The 13,731-nt window shown below is 34.4% G+C and overlaps 1 protein-coding gene across 1 annotated transcript in view; it reads right to left on the reverse strand.

Moving 5' to 3' along the window:
* Positions 1–246: 246 nt before the first annotated feature.
* Positions 247–13,731, reverse strand: part of LOC129230069 (protein dispatched homolog 1-like) — a 28,772-nt gene continuing 15,287 nt past the window's right edge. The window contains exons 4-6 of the mRNA XM_054864457.1: positions 11,208–12,005; positions 6,167–6,365; positions 247–2,370 (exon numbers count right to left, since the gene is read on the reverse strand). Coding sequence (XP_054720432.1) covers positions 348–2,370; positions 6,167–6,365; positions 11,208–12,005 — 3,020 coding nt within the window. The 3' untranslated portion in view covers positions 247–347. The remainder of the gene's footprint in view (positions 2,371–6,166; positions 6,366–11,207; positions 12,006–13,731) is intronic.

A 13,731-nucleotide genomic window follows, 5' to 3' on the forward strand; every position in this document is an offset into this window, starting at 1 on the left:
TGAACAAAATAAATATGTATGAGTTTCATAATGTCAGTTTCATTAAACAATTGATTTTCACCAGAAGTACAAGCTAAATTTTCATTATGATCAAAATAAGTTATTCCCAAACTCGATGATTTTAAAATTTTCCTAAAAATAAAGCATTATTAACTTAATATTCTTACAATCAAGATAAAAGAAATGATAATAAAGGTAAAACCATTTTGTTTTTAGATTGAACAGATAAGAATGATAATTTTTACAAAATACATGACTTCAAATGTAAAGTTTAGCAAAAATGATTTTCAGTAAAATGTAAAAATTAAGCCTTTAAGCACCAAGTACTAGAATTTACAACACGTCAATCACACACTTATTTCTTTCGGAGTCCACAGTTCCGGCACGTCGTCTTTCGAAAATGGTTGTACCGCAGAATCTTTTTCTTCTTCAGCACAGATAATGGTAGATGAACTTGCAGCTCCCATGGATAATTCAGCACCAGATTCACCATGGAAAGTCACATTGACAGTAGGCAAACTGATTTTCCTAGGAGTTCTGTTTAGCTTAGAGGGCAACGTAGGATCTCTGGTCCTTGTGGAGGCAGAAGACAAACTTCCAGACCTTTGCCTGAATCTGTGGCCATGTTTCTTTTTCACAAACTTTGGCACATCCATTCGGCCAGCTTTTAGCGTAGTCAGTGGCTCAAGCTCATGGCTTTCGCTGGTCGGAATTTGATTTGGATAGCTCGCACTACTTGATGATAATGTCGACTCGGACAGTGCATATGGGTTCTTTTCTACCGGCACAGATGTTGTTTCACAGCAGTTGAAGGATGGAAAATTCAGTTGCAGTTGGCCATTCTGAGGACCGGCCACACTGAGTAATGACATAAAGAAGAACGTAGAATACAACCAGCTTACTGTCACTAATATTACTAGAAATCTTCCTATTTGCACATAAGCTAATATGACCGAAGGGAAGATGAGGGCTCCAGCCATGAATGTGGTGAATGCTGCCATGGCAACGGGGCTCCCTACCCGGCTTAGGGAGAAAATGACGGACGATTCTCTGTCTTCTTGAGCTGAAAGTCTGTACGCCACTCCGTAATGAAGAGTAAAATCCACAGCCAAGCCAATAGCAATAGATACAGTAGTACTTTCCAAAATATTTAATTTCCATCCCATTAAAACTAATGATGCAACAGTTACTATTATTATGCATGAAATTGTGAGAATGGCAAACAGGCTGATCAGTAAATTGAGCGTAGTCAGCAAGAGGGCACCAAAAGATACAGCAATAGCCACACCGATAGCTACAATAGTTCCTTTAGACAAGCTGTCCTGCAAATCAAAAAAATCAAGGTCGCTGATAAACCACCCATTTCTAAGCCCAACAGGAGCTTCTTCCAGTTTTGATGTAACCCATTCATCAACAGCAGTTTTAAATTCATACATTTCATGGTATGAACTTGTGTATGAATAAGAGCTGTCATACTGAATAACTGCTGCTTGAACTTTTCCAGTTGATTTTGAAAACCGTAAACCTTCTACAGAGGGTATAACAAAATATCCTGGGGCATGATGTAAGATGACAATAGCTTCCTTAATACAGTAGTTAAATATTTTTTCACTGAATGGAAATTTAGAAGTTTCGCAGCATGGTGTTCTATCCATGTCTGAGATTCCATCAACGCAACGTCTTTCCATCCAAGTTCGAAATGTTTCGATAAAGCAATTGAACATCAAGGGCCCATGCATTGATTGATAGAAACTCTGGTTTCGAAGCTGTATGCAGAAGTTATAAAGCCATTGCTGTGATTCTGGAGACGCCAAATCAAAGTCTGGATCAAATGCAATGTCCCCTCTGTCATAAGGATCCAAATAATTTCCATTATCAACAGGTAGTACACCCCAAACAATACGCACTGGCATTTTTCTGTATGAATCTTGTTCTTTAGCTTTCTCAAACCAAAAGTATTTTTTCAAAAAGAGATCATATTTTTCAAAGGGATGTTCCGCACTGAATATCTGGAACTCTTTTGAACTTGGAAGTTGGAGCTTGGGGTAGTAGAAAACAATCACGGCAGCTCCAGCAGCTACAGCAGTGAAGATTACGAGCCAAAAATACCGTGATTTCACAATTATGCAAGGCAATATTTTTTCAAAGAATACCCGAGAGGAATCGGTGAAACTATAATGTAATTTCCAAATGGCGTTGCATAATGAGCTACACCACCATATATGCTGGAACTGCGGTAAGTATAATCCAAGTGGCGGTATGCAGAGACAACAAGTTGAAGAGCACCATTTTTCTGCCATGATGACTGATGCTGGAAGCCATGAAACAGTGAAAATGAAATTGGCCAAGACAGCAGTTCCAGCAAAAATGCTAAAAATAAAATACATTAATTTCATTGAACTTGAGAGGTGCGCACAGAAACACAGATGAAATGCTAAAACATTAAATAAGGGAATAAAAAGCTCTAAAGAACCACATTTATGTGATTTAAAGCATCAAAAAGATATTTATTAAGAATGTTATTTAGTTAATATGGTCAACCTTTATGGTTCCTTTCTGAGTGGGGAGAGCTAGTCAAGCTATTGCTATAGCCTTCCCTCCTATTTATTCAATCAGGAGTTTCGAAAAGACAGGGCAAAATAACATATTGATGTGTCTGTAATTTATTTTCTTTTACATTGCATGTAAAGTGAATTTTTGCGAGAAAAAAAAAATCCCCTTGATTGAAATGAATTGAATCTCAATACTAAGTCATTAACTCCTTTCCCACAAGTCTGCATAGTAAGTATTACTATCTTAATAAATGCTCTCCTGCTACTATCTATGAAAATATCAATATCTAGATCTGGTTATGCCTGCAATAATAGAGAAAAAGATATATTGATGAGATTTTTTTTTTTTTTTTTGAAAAAATAAAATCTTTTTTCACAGTTAAGAAAATTTAATCCTGTAAAAGCACTTATTTTTGAGAGGCTTTAATATTCACAATTTTTATGAACCTGTAATAACTGCAAAAATTTAAACCTTGCAAAATAAACTTTTTTAAAGATGGAATTTTGTTCATATAAAATTATTAAATCATTGAAATACTAATAAAATCTTTGAAATCATCGAATAATCAAAAATGATAAAATCATATAAAACTCTTGAATCCACCAATATATTCATTTTTGTGAAAGTTACAGCTCACAAAAATAAGGGTTTTTACAGCATCTTTATACATTCTTTGATTTAGATTCAATAAGCGTGCCCATTATTTTGCACTGTTCCAACAATTTGGATTTTTAGGCAAGGAGTTTTTCATCATTTTGTAAATAAATACTCGTGGTTTTGGTCCAGTAACAAAATTATGCTTTTTGGGTTTTTCAATAACATTATTTCAAGAACTGAGAAGCTTTACTTGTAGCATCATTTCATCAACACATAAAGAAAAGGTTTTACACTAAAATAATCCATGGTAATATCAATACATAGCAATGCATAGCAAATCACTTAAGGTGATAGTAGAATCATGGAAGGAAATTGTACAAGACCAATATAGAAGTTATGACATATATACAGTAAAGAACCATTTATATGTCTTTCCAGGGACCGATGTAAATTGAAATTTTACTAAATTTAATTTTGTGGGCACTAAAATGTATGAAAAAGAAGTAATAATATTGTTTTTTAGGGGTAGCAGTAGTAACTATATTTTTAACATGAAAACTAGGAAAAAAAGAAGAAGAAGAAGAAAAAAAAAAGGTTTTGGAAAGCTATTGCCCCCCCCCCCCTTTAGGCTTGTGCGTCTTTTAAATGGAAACAAACTAAAACTCAGTGGCACAACGGCACATGGGGGCCAAGGCCTATTGTACTGTGTCCATCTCATGTTAAAAAGATTGAGGGCTCTGGGTTGCAAGGCAGATATTACGGTTAGTTGATCAATCAGATTGTGAATGTGATGAACTGATGTCTAACTATAACAAAGTATATATAAGAGATATATAGATATGAACAGAGCTTTAATGTATTTTTTTAAACAGACACACAGACACACACACACACACATATATATATATATGCTTTTATATGTATAGTTTCTTTAACTTGTATAGTCCTGACAGGTGACTTTGTAATGAATCTTGACTATTACTATTTGCGAAATTTAGAAACAATGCCCGGAAGCCTTCGTTTTGTAAAGCAAATAGTTTATCACTCACCATCAAAGTTCCTTCAAATTTATTAGCATATATATTTTAGTATATAGGTAGTATATAGTTAGGTAGCATATTTTTTTAAGAGATTAACAATATGCAGTAGAAGTAAGATGAATTTCCAAAATACTGCATTTGGGATTAAATAAACAGCAAGATATGAAACATGCGAGTCACAAAAATTTATCTCAAGTAATATGTTTTAGAAACATGAAAACCATTTTTTTTACATTTTTGATGCAGTATGTGGTAAAGAGCTGAAATTGATATGTTTCAGTATTTCCTAGGCATGTTTCCTAGCCTCTCCTATTTGTTATAAATTTTAAAATGTATGGTTTGTATTCAAACTTTTCCAAATTTCAAGGTTCTCAAGCACTTTAAAATGAAATTTATTTTTTCAAGTGCTTTTTTTTAAGGAACAAATCATGAAACTGTCAGGAGTTAAGGCCATCAACAAAGCAAGTGCCCTGAGCTATAGCTTGTTTAAGTTTATAGGTAAATTCGTTTTTTTTTTAAATCTTTGTATTTAGTTTCTAATATGTTGAAAAAAAATCGTTGCCTTTTTTAAGTGTTACAGCTGACAAATAGCTCATTCAGCCCGATATTTTCAAGTATATACTTGCCCTTTTCAGTTCAAAGTAGTCGTTTCCAACACATTTTCAACAACCCAGTGACAGCTTTACTGCTTGTAATACAGTGTACGGTGCCCCCCCTCCACCAATTAGAAAAGGGCAGTTGCTATTCTCTTTATTTTGACTTCTGAACTATTCAAAAAAGAAAAAAAAAAATCATGATTTTTTAAAAAAAGATTTTGGAAGGTGTGTGTGTTGTATTGTTAAAATGAATCAAGTCTTTCCAAGACTGGAGGGGCACAGCCCCCCCTCGAACCCTCCCCACATAAATTCCCCCATGCATTAATGAAGTAAAGGGATGTAAGTGGACATTTTTCAAGCTTTGAGTAAAACAAGTTGCCCCAAGACAGAGGAGAGGTATACCTACCATTTGTACTGGTTATCTCCAAATTTTTAATTTTGCCACTTAGCTTCTCACTGCCTCAATTGATAAACAGCTTTCCTGATCATTTTCAGAAGGAGAATAAGAAGTATATACAGTAGAATGTAAAAAATCCGAATGCACAACCATGAAGTTTTTAATAAATTTCTCTTTTATGTTCATTTTAAACTCATTTTTGTTAAATTTGTAAAAAAATGAAATAAATCATTTTGTAGCTTTATGTATGTTTTGCACACACAATGTAGTAGAACTTTTGATTAAATGGTATACTATTTTTCTCCATCATTTTGTGGGTTATTTTTGAAAATCTGAACTACCTATGTCAGCAATCATAGGTAGCTGGTGAACAAAAAAAGTGGGTGGGGGGGGCGTTGAAAGAGGTGTGAAAGGTTAGGGGGCTGGGATCTTAAAGCTTTTTTCTGCAAAATTAGGTGCCAAATTTGAATTTTAACATTAATTATTACATGACTGCTAAAAAATGAGGAATATAGCCTCAAAAGTTTAGAACGGATAGCCTCCACTGAACTATTCCCTTTCATTTGAAAGTTGCCTCCTTATGAAATAACTCGAGCAAAACCCCATTTATTAGGAATTTTTAGCATTTATTATCATGAAATAAATCAATTTATTGCATAAAAATAATTTTTTAATCAATCCTAAATTTTTAACTCTGAAAAGTGAGCGGGCAAGGCACCTTTACTTTTAAAAAGAGGGGGCAGTTGCCCCAACCCCTGCTCCCTCGTACAAGCCGCCTATGTCCACAATTAGTTGAGAGCTTTGGCACTCTACTAAGCAGTTAGTTTAATAATAATTTTGGGAGAATTCAAGACAAAAGTATTATTGCCAATATTCTGTTTTTGTTATCTATAATAAAATGCATTCAACATAAAAATGAAGAGTCAAAGCTATATTGTGGAAAACAACTAAAACAGCTTAACATATAAAGAGTGAAAAATTACCTAAAACAACGAACAGCAGTAATATTGCTAACAATGCTGCCAAAAAACGCCACAGCTGTAGTAATACTTGTAACAAACATAGACATACAGGCATGATGAAGAGTATCACGAACCAGTTTTACTAGCGTTCCGTTATTCTTTTCTGCTTTTGCACAAGCCCATATTTTACAATATATACAAGCATCATCTGCACCAATACCTGAAGGAAAAAAAAAAGATTTCAGAAAGTGATGGCATATGAATTATGATTTAGTAACCATTACAAACAATTATTCAAAAAGGTTTTACAAATGAAAAAAAGAAATGGTTTTTGTTCAAGAACGATTTTTTTTTTTTTTTTGAATACAGATAAAGTGCCCTAAAGATGACACATGAAACAACTTCTAAAGCTGACATCTTTAAATGGGACAAAATTTAACATATTTTCTAAATTAATTAAAAATGAATTTTTTATTTTGAAATGAGAAGCGAAGCTCATTCTAATCCATTTCAAAAAATTGGTAATTCTTTTTTTTCCAACTAAAAATGGTGGCTTTAGAAATTATTTTTTAGGTTCCAGCTTTAGGGCACTTAACCTTATGGATTTGAATCTAAGTCTGATCCAGTTTTTGGTTTTGGAGGGGATCGTATTAAAATATGAGCACACAAATCAAGAGGGAGGGGGGGGGGGAGTAAGCAGAGTAATATTAAACTGCAATAAAGTAGGGCCTAAATAATGTCTCCAAATTCACGTTATTAAAATGCAAAATTCAGACTCTCTTTGACGGTGATAACCCCTAGATTCACACTAGATAAGAATTCATCAAAGCAGCTAAAATATTTGTGTGGTTATTGAATTTAAAAAAAAAAATGTTCAGAGATTCTATTTTTTTTCCTTTTAAATTATGAATTATCCCTGCATTTTGAAAAGAATTTTTTGTGCTGTCCAGAAAAACAACAGATGTCGCACTCTCTATAATTTTGAGATATATAGAAAATTATATAAACAGCCAGACATTATCCACTTTATTAAAGCCAATCGCATCAGATGGCTGGGGCACCTCTTTAGTCTAGGTAGTAGGGACCCAACCCATAAAGTCACCTTCACAAATCCAGATGGTGCGCACAAGAGGGGCCGCCCACCAACCAGATGGCTCAACTGTGCCGAAAAAGACTTAAAAACTGTTGGCCTCAGTGGATGGAGGAAATCTGTTTCTGACAGGGCGGGATGGAGGAAACTGATTGAGACGGTCTTGGCATGCCCTAGGCTGTAGTGCCGAAGAAGAAGAAGAATTATCCCTGCAGGGCCATTAAATGTGACGGATCGGGACATTTGGAGTAGTTTTGTTAGTATACAGTAAAACCTGTCTACAACGATACTGTTGGGACCTAAAAATAAGTATCGTAATAGACAGGTTATTGTTATACACCGTTCATGCTGACATTTTGCTGGGGCCAAAAAAATATTGTTATAGACAGGTTATCGTTATAGAAAGTATTGTTATACAAAAGGTTTCACTGTATTTTGTTTGATAAATACAAATTAAACAAGTTATAAATTTTATTTTTGATAGCAACAGTAAGGATTTCTCTTAAGAATTATGTAGAACATCATTGGGTTAGTTATCGTTTTTAAGTAAAATAACTGAAGAATATGAGATAAAATGCCTGTGATAGAACGGACCTCGTATGATTATTTTATTGCATGCTGTTCAATTATTTTATTCAAACTGGCTAACTTTTGATGTTTAACATAGTTCTTATGAAAAAAGTCTTACTGTTGCTATAAAAAATAAAATTTCTAGCCTGTATTATTTGTATTTATGGAATAAAATCTAGTAACAAAACTACTCCAAATGTCCTGTCCCGTCACACAGAATGGCCCTGTAGTTCTGCAGCTAAACAAGGAACCACATGACAAACTTTAAATGCTTGACAAGAGATTAATGTTACCAAGTAACACCACTTGCATGCGGCACGACATCCATCTACAAAGCGCCTGAAAGATGTTTTCCATTATTCACTGAAACTCCCTAAATTTGGTGACTTTTCTTCAAACTTCTGCAGACTTTAAGCACTCATATTTCGATAAAAGGGACACAAGGGCAAGTAATTTATGCATCCAGAGATATGTTTTACTATGCTCTTTCCATTGCTACTAATTTAATATTTTTTATTATTACACTGTTATATGGCTTCCTGGTAAGAATAGCGAAAAAAACCTGTGGTGAAGTTTGGGATAAAATTCAAACGAATAAAACAACATGCATTTCAACTTTTAGCAAGATGGGGATAAATAGCTTTCCTTTCACTTGAATGAAAGGAGGTATTTAAATTGATCTTTCTAGTTATAAACTGACCTTTTTATCAACGTTAAGGACATCAGTTTTTGAAAAATCCAAGCAATTTTAGGCCATAAGATTACTTATTACAAGAGTAAAAAGTTGAAACAATTGTAAAATAATTTATGCTATCAAAATATTACTCTGTTTTTGTTTCAAATAGGATTTTGTAGAGTAATTTTGTTTAAAATTTAGACATTATGCTACAAGTAGGTATAGTACTGAATAGTACTTGACAGTTTCACTTAAAAATTTAGTATTGAAAAATTATTGGTCATTATGTACTGACAGTTTCAATAACTACATGTAATTCCACACACTAAGCCTCCAACACTATTTAATCTGACTTCTAAATAATATTTTTTTTTATGTTACAATTTGTGACTTCGCTACATTGTACGAGTTCCCAAAATGGATACTGCCTGCGGAAAGAGGCAAGGGATGTTGCAAAGTCCCCACCCTATAAATGTATACACGTAAAAGATGAACCAGAGTGCAGTGAGAAAACACTAATTCTTCAAAGAGTGCTACGACTCTGAAAAATTTGTTAATTCCTGCTATGTTGTAAACAAAACAGAACAGAACAAAATCACTGTTCAACTACTTTGACATATTTTGAAAAAATAAATTTAAAAAAATGATTCATTCTTTTTACATCTCTACATAGTATAAAATGAAGTCCCCAAAAAGCGTCTGTGTGTTTGAACTCGCAAAACTCGAGAACTACCCGGCCAACTGTGCTGAAATTTTCACAATTTGTTCCTTTAAGTCCTGAAAAGGTTTGCATACCAGTTCGAATAAAATTCGATGAATAGTTCTTTTTTTATTACAATTTACCTCCAATTTTCACATAAATTCTCAAATATGGGAGTGAAAAATTACTTGCACATATTAATATTACATATCGTTAGAAAGGGTAGAATTTTCTGCGTTCTACGCAATTTGTTTCACTGCTATAACTTTATTACAGAGGGAGTCATTTGCGTTTATAGCTCGAATTTTTTAAGGCTTAGCTGAAGTTTAGGCACTACTTTCTTCATTAAATAAATCAATAAAAAGTGAAGGAATTGTCCCACAGCTTTCTTTTTGACGGCATTAGAAAAAGCGACCTTTTTTACTCCAGGTCTAACTCGACCTATGGTCGAAAAAATAAGCTTTTATCTGAAAGGAAAAAAAGTTACAAGCCTTTTTAAATCAAGTTTAAGAAATCTCGGTTCCATTCAAATTGTGAACCATTTTCTTTAGCATTTTAATTCCTTAAACTTATTTTATTTTGTGTTTCCATGGTTACGCATTTTAAATCCATCTTTCTGGATTTAATTTCTTAAAAGTATTTTTGTATCTGTTGTCATTGCTTGGAAGGGAAATCATGATGTTTTTTTTATTTATTTTTTACACCTAATAGTTGAATATACGTCACTTGATACAATTTTTATTTTCAAGGTAGACCGCGCAAAGCTGGGCAACACAGCTAGGTTCTTTATAAAGCAAAAAAAAAGTTTCAAGTAAAACTAAAAAACTTTGTCAAATATAAGGACATTCAAAGGCTTAAAATCTTTTTCTTGCAAATTAAAGACACTTGAGGACTTGCAGCACAACCGATCCTGGTTCATAAAAAAAATGATAATAATAATTTGAATTCTTAAGTTTTGAATTCAAATTATGTGTTTTGCAATCACAAGTCGCAACAGAACCCTACTCATTGGGGTTATTGATTCTAGAAACAGCTCCTGTTCCCCCCCTCCAATCCTGCCCCTCCTCCTGGGCGGTTACGTGTGTATAGTTGTGTGTGTGTGCGCTTCTAATCTGGGAAAGTCACTACTGTGATAGGAACGGAGGACCCTTGGGTGTGATGTGAGTAGGCTTGTGTGTATGCACATAGGCGTGTATGTGTGAAAAGACGCGTGCGTGTGTGTATGACATGGACACCACCGCCCAGAAGTGGATTCCGGGGGACCGTGCTCAGGACCAGAGGATGCAGAAGCCGACGGGCGGCGGTGGTGCTGAAGAGGCACCTGGTCCAAGATGAAAAAGGAACCGGACATCAAAGACAGTCAAGTGAGAACAATAAGCAATAGTGATTGCTCAAAAAAAAAAAAAAAAACTACCCATATTCATTTTAAAAAAAAATTCATACACAGACTGCTGTCGTGTGTGGGAGAGGGTCAGGGAGCTGTTTACTCATTTGATTTGATGTTGTAAAAATAATGGAAGTTTAATGTAAATTGGATTTGACCCCCCCCCCCCTTTTGAACAATAAATGTCTGCTTTTTAATTAAAACTTACTAAATAATCTAAATTGACCATTTTTAGCATATCAAAATAACTGTTAAAAGTTGCATGTATCTTTCTATTAAAAAGATAAAATACCATGGATTGCATGTATTTTGAAAAATATAAACACTTTCTTTGTCATTTAAGAAATTATGAATCTTAAACTTCATTTTATTTCTTAAAGATGAAGTTTTCCATTTTATCCAAGGGGAAAAATGGAATGCAATTGTCTTTTCCCAACACTTTTGACTTTCCAGAAATGTTAAATCTATAGTTGGGACAAGCCTAACCTGCCAGAGTCTTAATGCTACGACTATGATCTGCACAGACTTCAGAGTACTGCCAGGTTAGGCTTGCTCAACTATAGTTCCCCCTAATATATTTTTCCAACTACAGCATTGTACACTGATGTGTCAAATTAGGAATAAAATCAAATAAATGCTTACCAATGATAATCACGATAGTGAGCAAATTCATGAATGGGAAGAAAGTGATCTGATAGACAGTGCTGTACATGAAATATGCAGTCCCAACACTGAACACAACACTGCAAACAGTCATGAACGTCACAAAAAAGGATGAGGAATACATCCACAAAAATAAAAAGATGAGAACTCCGGCCATGCCGATGTATATGGTGTCATGCAACAAGCAGTCAGAAAATAATTTATACTTCAACCCCAACTCCATCCCAACAACTTCCACAACATCATTGCACAGTTTCATATTTTCTAAATCTCTGTAATAACTTAAGGCCTCAGAACTTTGAGCAGTAGGGAGAAACACAGTAGTGTATGTCAGTTTAGGAACATTGAGATTTGGAGATTTTGTGTTGAAGAAATTGACATCGGTCAAGAAGTGCAAGATATTGTACACGGCGTCATACTCTATGCACTGCTTGGGAATGTCGCGGCAAAGGACCGGGTCCACACTGCAGTCATGTGTGAGCTTCATGTCATGATAAAACTGTGCACACAATTTCAACAGATCCAAAACGGCCGTTACGTCCGATTCTTTGATCTCGTGGCAAGAGGAAAGGTTCCTCAAGAGTATGACATAGTTGGAAATGGACCAGCTTTTGCAGCATGTTCTCCAAGTGGTCTGTTCCTGTTCGCATAGTGCAGGAAATTGTTTTGATTTTCTGAGTTTGTTCTCATCAATATCACAGACACCTCTGAGGCCTTCCACCGTGAATAAATTGTCTCCTGATACAGATTGTATTATAACATGGGCATAATCACGTGCTGAAAGGAAGAAAAATATAAGCAATTAGAGACTAAAAGTTTGTATTTCAAACATATTCAGAAACATAAAGCAGCACGTTACCACCCCTAAGCCAGGGCTAAGACAGAACTACTTGCAATATACCTACAGCCCAGTTATTACATTCAGAGACTACAGTTTCGTCCCAGCGAGAAACGCACCATGCTGCAGTCTATCTCTGGTGAGACAAATTTGCTTTATCTACCAGTTTGTTGGCACTCTCAGTTTCAATAAGATGTGCCATCTGTCTCCAGCTCGGTTATTAACTATTCCAGACTGATGAGTCCATAACAAGGACGAAACCGTAGCAGGGCCATAAGCAGACTACTGTTTGGGGGGAGGTTTAACCAAACATATTTCTCGTGAAATCTATACAATCAAAAAAATTTGATTTCATTTTTGTATATTCTATTGATTTTTAATACAATAGCTTATTTAAGTGAGGGGGTGTTATTTTAAGGACATTAACATGACCAAATATAAAAAATGATGCAGCTTCTAAATGAAGGAAAAAAATATGATGTGTGCATTACATAGCTTCACACCTGTTAAATATTCTATGTCTTTTTAACAGTTCAAATGAATCAATGCATGTACTCATATATGCACATTTGAAGTAATACTTCTTATAATCATAATTTTTGACAGTTAAAAAAGATTCATTAACTATAGAGTTTGTCACTTTCAAATTTAAAGAATTTTGATGTTTTTGTTCATCAAGGAATCAAAATTTGACAGAAAACACTGTATTGTTTCATAAGAAAGGATGTTTGCAATAACTACAATAAAGATAAAAACTGTAAGTAAAGCACTGCATTTGTACAATCTTCAATAATAACACTTTTATTTTTCAAGTGAATTGAAAAATTAATAAATAAATAAAGAATAAAATAGTAATAATTTTTTTCAGAAAAAGTATAATAAAAAGAATGTTTTGGTATAGGGTGATTCGCTAGTGGTTGACCACCTGCCAGTAGTTGCACACGGCAGATTGCGGGAACTAATTTCTATCATCCCAAGAAGTGTTCTCTAATAATTTATTGTAGTACTAGCAACTAAAGTTTTTAATGGAGGTTAGGAAGATACAATTACAAAGACATACCAAAAATTTCAAGAAAATCACTTTTCTTAATCATCAGAATTGTCATGAGATGAAATGTTTCATCGTATTTTTCGAGGTTGGATTAATTCTTTAGGTTCATTTACTGATATATGCTGATAATCCATGTTTGTACTAAATAAATAAAAAATGCATTAATTTACTAATCATTTATGCTGGGATTGAGGCAGGGGCATGCACAGGGAGGGGGGGGGGGGAGATGGGATACCTGTTGGCCCGGGTCCAAGCCTGAAGGGGGCACAATATTTTTAAAACAAGGCTTGAAATATAGGGGTAAACAATATGGAGGAGGGCCTGGAAAAGTCATTTTGTGACAGGCCCCAAAACTTTTGTGCATGCTGATGAACAAATGTCAAACAGCAAGTGTTTCTAAAACCATATGTTGCTCATTAAATGAATGAATTAGCAACGTTTTAATGCACAAAAATTGCAAATTACTACAAACACATGTTTTGGGGTTACAAGAAACCCCTTTTTAATGCAAACAAGTATGAGCTTTTGGATGAAAAGTCATCGGAGGAAAGAGTCTCCTTATTGGATGACTTTTAATCTAAATGCTCCAGCTTCTTTTCATTGAAAAAGGGCAA

Source organism: Uloborus diversus, chromosome 9, assembly GCF_026930045.1.
Source record: "Uloborus diversus isolate 005 chromosome 9, Udiv.v.3.1, whole genome shotgun sequence".
NCBI classification, from domain to species: domain Eukaryota; kingdom Metazoa; phylum Arthropoda; class Arachnida; order Araneae; family Uloboridae; genus Uloborus; species Uloborus diversus.